Source organism: Mus caroli, chromosome X (assembly GCF_900094665.2).
Source record: "Mus caroli chromosome X, CAROLI_EIJ_v1.1, whole genome shotgun sequence".
Lineage (NCBI taxonomy): Eukaryota > Metazoa > Chordata > Mammalia > Rodentia > Muridae > Mus > Mus caroli.
Window position 1 is genome coordinate 123,213,949 of NC_034589.1, and position 13,407 is coordinate 123,227,355.

At 44.3% G+C, this 13,407-nt stretch overlaps 1 protein-coding gene across 5 annotated transcripts in view; it reads left to right on the top strand.

The window, feature by feature from the left end:
* Drp2 (dystrophin related protein 2) overlaps positions 1-13,407 on the top strand; it is an 82,799-nt gene that overhangs the window by 28,502 nt on the left and 40,890 nt on the right. For all 5 annotated transcript variants that reach the window (XR_003835710.1, XM_029473351.1, XM_029473349.1 and 2 more), the window contains 12 exons: positions 906-1,174; positions 1,544-1,690; positions 2,150-2,228; positions 4,162-4,222; positions 4,545-4,606; positions 5,914-5,988; positions 7,028-7,229; positions 7,443-7,528; positions 8,347-8,504; positions 8,781-8,947; positions 10,746-10,857; positions 13,268-13,404. Coding sequence is in view for 4 of the 5 variants with exons in the window: in XM_029473351.1 (XP_029329211.1) it covers positions 906-1,174; positions 1,544-1,690; positions 2,150-2,228; positions 4,162-4,222; positions 4,545-4,606; positions 5,914-5,988; positions 7,028-7,229; positions 7,443-7,528; positions 8,347-8,504; positions 8,781-8,947; positions 10,746-10,857; positions 13,268-13,404 (1,555 nt within the window). In the remaining variant the exon portion in view is untranslated. The remainder of the gene's footprint in view (positions 1-905; positions 1,175-1,543; positions 1,691-2,149; positions 2,229-4,161; positions 4,223-4,544; positions 4,607-5,913; positions 5,989-7,027; positions 7,230-7,442; positions 7,529-8,346; positions 8,505-8,780; positions 8,948-10,745; positions 10,858-13,267; positions 13,405-13,407) is intronic.

The following is a 13,407-nucleotide window of genomic DNA, read 5'->3' on the forward strand; positions in this document are numbered from 1 at the left end:
CAGTACCCTGGAGCTCTTGACTGTAGCTGCATATGTATCAGAAGATGGCCTAGTCGGCCATCACTGGAAAGAGAGGCCCATTGGACTTGCCAACTTTATATGCCCCAGTACAGGGGAACGCCAGGGCCAAAAAGTGGGAGTGGGTGTGTGGGAGGGTATGGGGGACTTTTGGGATAGCATTTGAAATGTAAATGAGGAAAATGCCTAATTTTTAAAAAAAGAAAAAATGGTCTTCTGTAGCAGTAGATTTATGAAACAACGTTTGATAAAATTGCACAAAGCTAAATGAGTATGTATGCACATGTACAAAAAGGAATCTCGGTAAAACTAGGGAACTCTGAAAAAAAAAAAAGACAGATTAGGCCAATGCCAAAATCCTGCTTGGAATATGACACTATCAGCTTACAAGACAGTACCATTTTAGGAAAGGGTGAGGAAATATTGATATTATTACTTATATTGAAAAGCTATTCTATAATAATCTTAAGATACACGGTTTTTAGAAAATCTCTGAATGTGGTGCTAGTGAATTGGCTCAGCTGGGAAAGATGTCTTCCTTGGACCCTGACATGAACTACATCCCTGGGAGCCACCTTGTAGAAAGAGAGGGCCAACTCGAGCACATTGTCTTTTGACTTCCACACAAACACTGTGGAACACACACACACACTCAGAGTATGTATAAATGCATAAACAAATGTAATGGAATTTTAAATCCCTGAATGTGCAAAAAGGAGCACAACCATGGAAATATATATGTAAGTATGAATCTGTGTATACAAGCACACACCAATATCCCCAAATCCACAAGCAAGCATTTTATAAAGGGGAGGAGTATGCCTTGGTCTTTCTCTGAGTTGCCTCTGCTGAGTTAGCTTGTCTTGTCTTCCTGGTTGGCCTCACAGATACCTCCCCCAGACAGCGAATTCAAAATCTTAGTCGCTTTGTATGGAAGCAGGCAACAGTGGCCAGTGAGCTGTGGGAGAAGCTGACAGCCCGCTGTGTAGATCAGCATCGCCACATTGAGCATACTCTGGAACATCTATTGGAGATCCAAGGAGCAATGGAGGAATTGAGCAGTACTTTGACCCAAGCAGAGGGAGTCCGAGCCACGTGGGAGCCCATAGGAGATCTCTTTATTGATTCCCTCCCAGAGCATATCCAAGCCATCAAGGTATGTAGGGATCCTTCCCTGACTGAGACCTGATGTCCTTTCACAGTGTCAGTGTTCTTTCTGCCGAGACTTAGTTGCTGGTCTGGGCCTCAGCTGAGTATCTTTTAGTTATGGGTTGGATTGGGGGCTAGTTTGTTTATAGTTTTTTTGGTCTTACTGTTTCCTCTTTCTATGCTTTTCTGAAATGAATAGAAGAAAAGGATAAAACCAGTGGCCGCACATGGCTTAGTTTATTGCACAAATGGCCAAGTAGCTAAGAAGTGTTGTTGAGACTAACCCTGTACATGGAAAGGGGAGAGTTCAGGTGAGTGAGTAACGTGTCCTCTTCCCTACTCTGTCTGCTGTGGCACTTGGGTTCCGGTGTTCTAGCTATTCAAAGAAGAATTCTCTCCTGTGAAAGATGGGGTGAAGTTAGTGAATGATCTGGCCCACCAGCTTGCCATCTCTGATGTGCACTTGTCAATGGAGAATTCCAGGGCTCTGGAACAGATCAACATCCGGTGGAAACAGCTCCAGGTAGAGGAGCATGCTGAAATGATATTTTTTTGGGGGGGGAAGGCATCTTGGTATGGCCAAGCTTGTGGGTCAGGGTGGAAGGGGAGTATATGCAAGCCCAAAGAATACCAATGGTTTGGAAATGCAATCTACACAGGAAAAGAATACTAGGGAGTTAGGGGTCAGAGAATAAGCCTCTCAACTTCTAAGCTGTAGGTAGTGGCTGAACTAGAAGAATGAGAGGGGCTTGTGTAGATTTAAACACACTGGTTAGACTGGAGAGAAGAATTAATATGGCTTATAACTAAGAAGGCTTTTCTCCGCTCCTTGTCGGTGCTGGAGGAGGGTGGGAGTTGGGGGACCACAGACGATATTGGAACAGGAGAAAGGCTGCCTTGTGAGAGAGCTCAGAGAGCTTCTTGGAGGCAACTGAGGATCCCATGGTGAGTGGCTAGAAGTAACCCACTCTTCTTCCCATAGGTGTCAGTGGCTGAGAGGCTTAAGCAACTCCAGGATGCCCACCGGGACTTTGGGCCTGGGTCACAGCACTTCCTCTCCAGTATGTGAATCAAACTAGACTGCCTGAAGCAGACCCTCAGCCATTTGTTCCCAAGAAAATCTACTGTTGTCTGCTAGGGATCCATTGGGAGCCCAGGATGTCTTGGCATCCAAGAAGCAATAAGGAAAAAGCTGTGTGGTGGGATGGTTAGAAGAGCAGCCTCCCCGGTCAGAGAGTACTGCTTCAGAGCAACTGTGCCTCAGCCTAAGAGCTGTGCAAATTTGAAAACCTGGGGCAATCTTTTGAAGCTCACCTTTCCTACCTAAAGGGGAGGGGTTTCTAGCTCCTTAGGTTTTGAAAATTAAATAAGCATATTTGTGCAACAGTATTAATTGTGAGCCAAGTACTTTTCTGGGCACTGGGGCCATGCTGGTGGGGAAAAAAAATCCTTAGATTTGGAAAACTCATATTCTAGTGGAAGAAACAGATCATAATCAAGTAAGTAGCCAGGTATAAGAGAAATTTGTGACAAGTGCTATGGAAAATATTGAAGCAAGGAAGGCATGCCTGGGGGAGGGGAGACTAGACTTAAGGGGAAGAGACATTGCAGAGGTCTCACTGAGAGGGTGACAGTTTTAGAGAGTCCTAAAGGCAATATGGAAATGGAGCCCATGTGGCTAGTGGGAAGAGATATTGCAGAGCTCTCACTGAGAAGGTAGCAGCTTATAGAGCTCTAAAGGCAATGGAAGGACCATACGGATAGCCGAGCAAGCACATTAGGCAGAAATTCTAGCCCTTAAAGCAGGGGCCAAGGGATGTGTGCTGAGGAACAGCAAGGAGACCTATAGAGAAGAAAGCAACAGAAAGAGCAGACATGTTAGAGCACAGAAGGCCTTGTGGATCAACGTGAGAACTCAAGATTTTACTCCAAACACAACAGAGGATTTTTGATAGGGTTTGAGGAGTGGGGGTGACGTGATCTGATTTACATATCAGTATGATGTTCAGAATAAGATTGTTGGGAGCCAGAGTGGGAGCAGAAATAATCCGTGTGAATGGGTGATGCTGGCCTAGACCAAGAAGGTAGGAATGGAGATGTCAAACATATGCAGAAAGGGAACTTAGATGTGGACACAAGGCATGAACATAGTATCTGGCACATAGGAGGAGCTCAATAAAGATGCTTCAAATTTTTGCCTTTAGAGCCAGTTCCACACAGCTAAATCTGCTGAGGAGTCTTGTAGTCAGGAAAATTAAAGTGAGTGAGCCAAGTAACCTGGGCCTCTCCTGTTAAGATCTCGGTGATATAAACAGAGTTGAAAGAGTTCCTTATAAGAGATAAATGGGCACTATCACCCCCCCCCCACCTCTGCCCCACAGATCTGAGAAGGTTGGCATTCTAGGGAAAGGCTTTAAGCCTTGTGAGAAAATAGCTACAGGAGCAGGTCAGCTACCTGCCACTGAGTAGGTAAAAATGACAGCCTGCTTAGGGAAAAAACTCGGGTTATGAAGCATTCCTGTTCATGTTCTAGCCCTGTTTCTCGTTCCATCGGCCATTACTGACAACCGCTTCCCATGCTCTTGCATCAAGAAACATGTGTTGCTTGTTAATGCCACTCCCTGGGAGCTGTTAACAGTTGGAAGTGAATGTTATTTCCTTTTGTGTTTAATCTGAGGAAGCATAGAGTTTAAGAATGTCCAAAATGGACAGGAGAGGCAGTTAAGAGCACTTGTTTCTCTTGCAGAGAACAGAGGTTCAATTACCAGCCCCCCACAGGATGATTCCCAACTATCTCTAAGTCCAGTTTCAGGACATATCATGCCCTCTTCTGACCTCTACAGGCACCAAGCACACATGTGGTGCACATGCATACATGCAGACAAAACACATAAAATGAAATGAATTAATCTAATTAAGAAATTTAATTTGAGAATGGCTAGGATGTTTGAAGAATACTAGTGGCCACCTTACTTTTTTTTTCTTTTTTAACAGCTTCTGTCCAAGTTCCCTGGGAAAGAGCAATTTCTCCCAATAAAGTCCCCTACTACATCAAGTGAGTGGTCATCGGAACCAGAAGCTGGTCAGTCACCTGCCTAGCCCCTCCATCTCCTGTCCTTCTGTCACTTCCTGTGCATTGAGATTCCCCTGATTAGTCTAACGCTTCCTCCAACTTCTAAGAAGTACTAAGATTCTGCCCGGGTGATGGTGAACTCTGGTGTATCAGGATCTTTAGAGTTTATCTTTGCAATGTACTGCGTCTTGCAACCTGCCTTTTACTAACTGATGGGTGTGTGTGTGTGTGTGTGTGTGTGTGTGTGTGTGTGCAAAGGAAGTTGGGAATGTGATGTTGGTGCTATTGATGCTTTTGTTTGTAGCCACCAGGCTCAGACCACATGCTGGGACCATCCTAAGATGACTGAGTTATACCAAACCCTAGGTGAGAATGCAAGGTTCCTATATGGGGCGGGATTCTGTCTTTGTTGTGTATTCCATCAGTGTATGAATGGATGAAGAGCATGTGCCATATGCACAAAATGGAATTGTACCCTTTAATCTTAAAGCAATACCATTTAGACAATGTAGATAAAAACCAAAGAATGTTATGCTATGAGATGCAATGGTCACAGGCCACCATTTCAATTATGCAACAAGAATAGGTCCTAGAGATCTGCTATATGACACAGTGTGTATAGTTAACAGTGCTCTTTTTGTGTGTCAAGTTTTACTAAGAGGATAATTTTAGAATTAAGTATTCTTACCAGCAGCATACCACTACTAATAGTAATAATAATAAATAAGAAGTTGGGAGGAAACTTCGGTAGCAATGGGTAGGTTTATGATACAGGTTGTGATAATGTACAAGCTATGTACACTAAATACTGGCTCCCTAACTGTCACTTCACATATAGCTTCTTGCACATCCTTTGTACTTCAATAAGGTGGTTTTTAAAAGGATAAAACAGCCCCTCTGCATCTTCCTCAACAGCATATTCTCCATTCCCCCTGGACCATTTTCACATCATTAGGGAGCTATGCTTGAAGACATGAAGTATAATCTGATTTGAAAGGCAGTCTCTGAGCTGCATTGAGGGAGACTCTTTCATGCCGTATCTTTGCCTACTAGGAGAAATATAGCATATGTCACAGGTTTATCCATGTGACTACACGTAGAACAGTTCCACTGCTGTAGGGGATACCATTGAATATAGCGTTTCTTTACCTATTCTATTGCTGATAGGCACATAGGTCTCTAGTTTAGAGTGACCATATGCAAACAACACTGCTGAGGGGTTCTTGTATGTGGCTTCTGGTACTTGTGTGCAAGAGGGTTTCCAGGGCATACTTTTTAGTATGGAGGTCATAATATTATTTCAGCATGAATAACAATCTTCTCCAAAAGCTGAAAGAGACTGGGAGCATAAGTATCAATGGACACTTAGCAAGGGTCAGGTTTGCTATTAATTTTATGGTTTTATTTGTATTAAATCTAGTAAAGAACTGCTTTCTGAAATGTGTATATATTAGATCATGATACAAAATACATTTCTAACTTTGTAAAAAAAAAATTTGCACATCACTGCTGTGGGTTATATAGCACCTTGATAGCAGGATGTATGTGTTGCACCTCATTGCACAATACCAAGTTGTTTCCACTAACAACTCTCATTCATACATACCCTTGTTGGCACTTGTTCTATTTTACAATTCTCTGACCTAAGTGAGTCTCTTTCATTTTTTTTGCAGCTGATCTGAACAACATTAAGTTCTCAGCTTACCGCACTGCCATGAAGCTCCGCAGAGTCCAGAAGGCCCTGCGCCGTACGTCTTCAGTTGTTCTTTCCCATGGCTTTCGCCCCCTTCTTCCTATTCCCCACCTGTCTGCTTCTTGTCGTTTTCATCCCGCCCTGGCCAGAGCTATTGATTGTTTTGATGGGGACGCTATAAATGCTGGGACATCTTGACTGAGAAAGCTTGATATTACCATTCCCCCCAAGCCCCGGGCTTGTTTTCAAAGAAACCCCACAGCTATCCAAACCATAGGTTTTTTTTGTTTGTTTGTTTGTTTGTTTTGGGGGGGGGTTTGTCCCTAGCCAGCTTGGGTAATCAAGAAACTTTGCTTTGCAGCAGGCAGTCTCTGCTTCATGGTCTGCCATCTTGGGCTTATTAGGTACAGCAACAGAACTGTTAAAGCAAGTTTCCGTGGTTACTCATCGGCATACTGCAGACGTGTCACTGTCCCTTCTGGCCTTGCTCAGGAGTACTGTTCATGTAATCTTTCTGTCCCAGGGCTCTAGCTAGTCTGACTCAGCATCACAAGTAATTATGTCTTCCTGATGTATGTCACACTCAACCAGCCATGCACCACCCTTTGTGACCAGGACTAAGCTTCCTAGAACAGGGCTCCTGAACAAATCTGTTTTCGATTGGAACTGATATTGGGCTGAGGGTTTGACTTGGTGATAGAGTGCCTAGTATGAGCAAGGCCCAGGGATCTGCCCTCTGTTCCTCCAAAATTATTTTTAAAAGATGAAACCTTTGCAAACAGAGAAACTTCAAGTGGGAATGACTCCTCGGGAATCAATACAGTGCAGGACGTGCACTCATTCCCATCTCACTGTTTTCTCAAAACAGATGTGAAAGAACCTATGTATACAGAGGTGTGCTATGTTAATTGGGGTGACCTTCGGTGCCTTGCTCTCCCGTAGGATGGGAATCATGGTAAAGGACAAGCTTATGGCAGACTTGCCAATGATTGGTGTGGACTTCATACCAGATTTGGTGATGCCGTAGACTTGCCTCATCAGAGACCTGGGCTGCTTCTTTGGGCTCCATCTTCCTTTTCTTCTCTCCTTTCCAGTGGATCTGGTAACTTTAACTACAGCTCTGGAGATCTTCAATGAGCATGACTTGCAGGCCAGTGAACATGTGATGGATGTGGTGGAGGTCATTCACTGCTTGACTGCCTTGTATGAACGACTGGAGGAGGAAAGAGGCATCCTGGTCAATGTGCCACTGTGTGTAGACATGAGCCTCAACTGGCTCCTCAATGTTTTTGATAGGTAAAGGCTTTCAGTCCTGGAAGCCTGCCCAATTAATCCAATGGGGCATCTCCATTGGCCTTGGTGGGAAGAGCTTGTTCCCATGCTATACTTGGATCAGGACAGCTTAGAGCATGGGCCAGTGAGAAAAGACTGCCAAGACGTTAACCTTTCACATATATTTACACATAATTATAACACAGATATGTTTTCTATCTCTTCCTTTAAACCTAGTGGTCGCAGTGGAAAGATGCGAGCATTGTCCTTTAAGACTGGCATCGCATGCCTGTGTGGCACGGAAGTGAAAGAAAAACTTCAGTGTGAGTACAACTCCTGCCTCTGCAGTGATGTTGGGTGGGGGAGGGGTGTGGCAAGGGGAGAAAGGAGGGAGACGAGACGGTAGGATCAGCAGAGTTTCCATCTTGTGACTCAGCAGAGGGGTACTTGGTCACCTTGTGATGATTTTCAGTCCCCAGGTGCATTTTTCTGGGGACGTAGGTGAGGTTTGAAGCAATGGATTTTATGTTGAGGGGTTTGCTAAGGTTGCTGGCTCAGCTTTGAGGAGGTTCTAGAATTGCTGCTCTCTCTTGACCACCAAGCAAGGAAGCAACTGCTTTCCCAATGCTATAGCATCCGCATCTGGCGCTACCCTTACTTAGCTCTGTCTGCGCTTGCTCTCTGTGTTCTCACTCTCTCTCTCTCCCCTTCTCTGATCTTCTCTTCTCTTTTATCTCTCTTTCTCTCTTCTCTCTCCCTCTCTCTCTTTCCTCCCCCTCTATCTTTCTTTCACCCCCTGCCTCCTCATTGATATCCATTTGTTTCTCCTGTGCTCCTGTATTTGTCTCTTTATCATTCTCTCCTCTGTTCGCTCCCTCCCTGTCCTTTTCCCCTCCCATCCTTTCTCATTGATGATGCCCTCTTTGTGTCTGTCTCATTCCCCCACCCAAACTCAGGAATGCTCTTTTTCGAACCCTTGGGAGTTGAGATAGGGGATGGGTCTCTGGGCTTTCTTTCAAGTTATCAGTTCAACAGTGCAGTATGCTCTTTCTCTGTCATCCTTTTCTGCTTCTTCTTCCATGTACCATTCTCTGGTCATTCCTAAACTGGGTCTGGCTATTGTCGATGATGGGCCCAGCAGATCTCTTCAGCCAAGTGGCCAATTCAGGCAGCCAGTGTGATCAACGCCATCTCGGTGCCCTGCTTCATGAAGCCATTCAAGTGCCCCGTCAGCTGGGTGAAGTGGCAGCATTTGGGGGCAGCAATGTGGAGCCCAGTGTCCGTAGTTGCTTTCGCTTTGTAAGTATGGACCTGTAGCTTCAAAGAGGGAGGGAAGTAAGATGGAAGGGATGGTGAGTGGAACAGATGGAGACCAGCCTCTCAGCTATGGGTGCAATGTACTCAGAGGTACAGGAGCTTTGTTGAGATGGGGCAACAGAACCAACAGTTCTCTGGAGTATAGAGCGGGAGTCCTGCGGAGAAGAGTGCTGAGTTCTCCTGCTTCACCAGATGCTGGCTGGCACTCAAGCAGCAAGATATTTGGCCTTCTACTTACTGGATTTCTTATTTCTCTAGAGCACTGGCAAGCCAGTCATTGAAGCTTCCCAATTCCTGGAGTGGGTCAACTTGGAGCCCCAGTCTATGGTGTGGCTGGCTGTTCTGCATCGGGTCACCATCGCTGAGCAAGTGAAGCATCAAACCAAGTGCTCTATCTGTAGACAGTGCCCCATCAAAGGGTTCAGGTATGGGATACAATAATTTCTGAGAGAATAAAAATGTCATGGGACACAAAAATTGAGTACAGAGCAGCATTGTTTACTTATTTTGCTTTATGATTTATCTATGGTGTGGTATTGTAACATTTTTATTGAAAATGTTTAACTTCTAAAAATTAGAAAGGAAAGGGTTTTTGTTCTAGTTGTAATAAAAAGTACTACATGTTCTTAAAAATGATAATAAATGTTATAAAAAATAATCTATATACTAAATGTTGTATCAGCATATATAGTTCACCATCAACTCCCCAGAAAGAAAGAAAAGAAAAATTAATTTATCTCATAAGGTGATATACATACTGCCCCCCAGCACACACACAGCTGACCACTAGGCAGCACACAAGAGATCCCAGTGCAGAGTTAGAGACACACACTCAGATGCAGTGTTTATAACATTTCTACCATGCCACTCACATATCCCTGATCTGAAAACCTGAGGGGTTGGGAAAAAAAAAGCTCCATGGTTAAGAGCACTAGCTGCCCTTCCAAAGGTTCTGAGTTCAAATCCCAGCACCCGCACAGTGGCTCACAACCATCTCTCATGTCTGATGTCCTCTTCTGGTGCACAGATGTACATGCAGACAGAGCACCCATATGCATAAAAATACATATGTAAATAAATCTTTAGAAACCTGAGATCTGTAGGCAATGCTTTATTATGGATTTCTGGATTACCAGATGCTTAGCCAGCAAAGCCTGAACAAACATGGCCAGCATGTCACATAAAGGAGACTCAAGCAGTCCCATAGATGTAAATAGCCTCAGAGGCATGGACAACCTGCAGCTATGCAGCTGAGAGTGACTATGAACTCCTAATAAAAAACTAATTTACTTAACACACGAGGGCTTTTGGCAAGTCAACTAACTGTACATTCCTCTCCACTATCAACCTCATAGATGGAATATGTTACAGTGTCGACTGACTGCAGCACACTGTGCATACCCAGGGATAAGCTTAAGGGATAAAACATTATTGGAATTCATTGGAAGCCTCTCGGATTATAATTTACTTCTTCCTCCACAAAGCTAACTGCTCCCATAAAATGCCTAAAGTTTCTGAGTTTGCTGCAGAGGATAAAATTCGGGGTCTTGGGCAATGCTGGGCAAGCACTGAGTCCCAACCTCAATCCAGTCAGCCTTTTAGCTTTTTAGAGTACTAACATAACTGTCCCTACAAACACTCTGCTTTTTATAACTTGAGTAAACTACACACCAAAGTGAAATGTGACTGCCCAAGATTTAGCTATTTAGCTGAAAACCCAGGGATATCTGTTGGATTACCTAAGGCTAGGCACTTCACTCTTTGATGCTACCAGGACTAGGGAAGTTTAGCTTGCCTTTAAAAGGAGAAGGGGAGAAATATGTTCTATATTCTGTAATAATATAAATCAATTATTATGAAGAACCTTCAATCAACTAAACCACAGCTATGGAATAAATTGCCTTCATATGGGAGGTTTGACTTCTCCAGAGTAGGGAGAGGACCTTTAGGACCATTCTTGTTTAGAAAGCTACCCACAGTGAGGTGTTTATTCCTACCTGCATCCCCCCCCCTTAAGACCTGGCTGACACAATGCCCTTTTCCACACTTTCTAGGATCTGGGACCTGTGGTTTAATGCAGGATTTGTGGTCTGTAGAATAAGGCTATTCACCTGTTGAGGTTGAGCCCCACTTCCTTCTCTGTGTGTAGTTGGATTGTGGGAATGGTGAAGTCACTGTAGTACACTGGATTAATTTCACGACCATATATCTTCTCTCCCCAAGGTACCGGAGTCTGAAACAGTTTAACGTGGATATCTGCCAGACCTGCTTCTTGACAGGCAGGGCCAGCAAAGGCAACAAGCTCCACTATCCCATCATGGAGTATTACACACCGGTATGGACCCTCCGCATCAGGTGGGAGGGACTTTGATCCTCTTGGGCACAGCATTGGCACACAGGAGTCAGCTCTCCTGATGGAGTGGTATCCAAACAATAGGGGTTCACTGGTTTAAGGATTCAGGCCCCTCTACTCTTCTATCAAAGCTTTTCTGACACTGGGGCCATAGCTGCCTAGAGTGCTCTGAGCCCTAGTCCTTTAATTGGCATTAACTGTTTTGCTGCAGAAAAATATCCCCGGGAGGTGGGGATGGGGGAGCAAGGTGATTCCAAGTATCTCCCTTTCTCTTGCTCGTGTGAGTTTTCCTGGCTCGTTTCTTGTATAGCTCCTGTACTGAATCTAGGTCTCTTCTTTCTACTTTGTCATTTTTTTTCTACCCTTCATGCCAGTACCAAAGTCTCTGCTCAAGTTACACAGTCCATTAAAAGGAGAGACATAGGCTTTTAACCTGTACTCCCAAATTGTACTTGGTTTCCAGGGGCAGCCTTCCCTTCAAAGCTGCCTGAGCCCATCTTGGTCAATGTCCCTGAACTCAGCCACAGGGCTGCTACATGTGTGGCATCCTGAGCTTGTCCCCTTAGTATCTTTAAGGATTTGTTCATTTTGTATATTATGTATCTGGGTGTTTTGGCTGCATGTATATCTGTGGACCACTTGCATGCCTGGTGCCTGAAGAGGCCAGAAGGGAGTGTCAGGTCCCTTGGAACTGGAGTAACAAATAGTTGTGGGCAGCCTTGTGGGTGCTGGCAATTGAACCCGAGTCCTCTGAAACAGCAGAGCTTTTAACTGCTGAGCCATCTTTCCTGCCCCTCCCTCAACATCTTTATACTTTGCTGTTCCATTAGATTCTTGCAGAACTCTGAGTACACTCCATCTGGCTTTCTATCCTCTCCATTTTTAAACTGTTTCTCCACAATCCACTTCTCTAAGGCATTATCTTCAAATTATGTTAGCAAAGGGATGTGTGAGCGAGAGAGAGTAGGGGCCATTTCCATTACTTTTCCTTTATTCCCATTTACACAAAGCATTATAAAGGGCAAACAGAAGAAGCTATCTGGCAGAGAGAAGCTGATAATCCTCTGCCTCCTGTTTATCTTCCCCACTCCTGGAATTTATAGGAAAGGGGCGGCAGGATGGCTTAGAGGGTAAGTGTGCCAAGCTTCATGACTGCAGTTTGATTCCGAGAACACACGTGCTGGGAGAAGAGAACCAACTCCTGTGATTTGTCCTCTGACCTCCATACACACAAAGTAAATCAAATTTCAGATTTTATAAAGAGAAAGTTTTTAATGATAATTTTACTTTTAAGAACTTAATACCTGAGCAGCACATCTACACACTCTTGTCCCCTCCAACTTTTTCTGTGTCCCCCTCCCAAATGCATGATCTCTTCTTTAATTATTGTTAGTTGAATATACATGAATATACATGTGTATGTACACACACACACACACACACACACAGACCTGTTTCTCCACAGTCCACTTGGGCTGGAGAAATGGCTCTACAGTTAAGAGCACTGCTGCTCCTAAAGGATTCAGGTTCAATTGCCAGCACTCACAAAGCCGCCTACAACAGTTTGTCACTCCAGTTCCAAGGCACAGATAGGCAGGCAAAGCACCCAGATGCATAATACAAAATGAGTGTTTCATAAAAAATATACATATCTACATACATACATACATATGTATGCACACATGTATATACAACCTACTACATCAATTTAGCTTTGCTACTATGTACATGTGTCCAGAGCTGATCACTTGGGATTGGATAACCTGTATGGTTCTTTCTCTCTCAGCAGGCATTAGCCCCTTGTAGCTCTTCATCTAGGGATGGGACTATGGAATTTCCCGTCTGTGTTGGCAGTCAGCTGCTGTTGTCTTAATGGATCCTGTTGCAGAGATCCACAACTAGTCAAAATGTAGAGAATAAGGAACTATGGGGTGCCCAATTCCCACTGACTCCATAGAAAAGGGGATGGGAAGATTGTATGAACCAGAAGATCAGGGTACCTGCTCTGAGATGCTGTCTTCTGTGTTTAACAGTGACGAACCCATGAGCTTTCAACAATACGATTACCTGAACAATCCCAGTGTAACAACAAAAAGATGCCTTAAAATGTAGCAATTACATGCTCTCTGTAAGAGATTCAAACTATGCAGACAGGAGTGTTCAAAGTTGAGAATGAAAGTCTTCCTTTCCCCTCCCCCCTCCAGTCTACCTTCCCAGCGGCAGCCAGTGTTGAGGGTTTAGTTTGTCTTCTTTGAGACCTTTTTCCTTTTAATTGGGAGGATATGGTAGGCACGAAAAACAGCGGGGATACCAGACGTTCTGTGCTCTAGTGGAAGAGATCTGACATCTGGAAGTCACTAGCATGGCTCTCTCTGTCCTGTCTCCCCTGCAGACCACATCTAGTGAAAACATGAGGGACTTTGCCACAACCTTAAAGAATAAATTCCGCTCCAAGCAGTATTTCAGTAAACACCCTCAGAGAGGTTATCTGCCCGTGCAGTCAGTCCTGGAGAGCGACTGCAGTGAGACGTG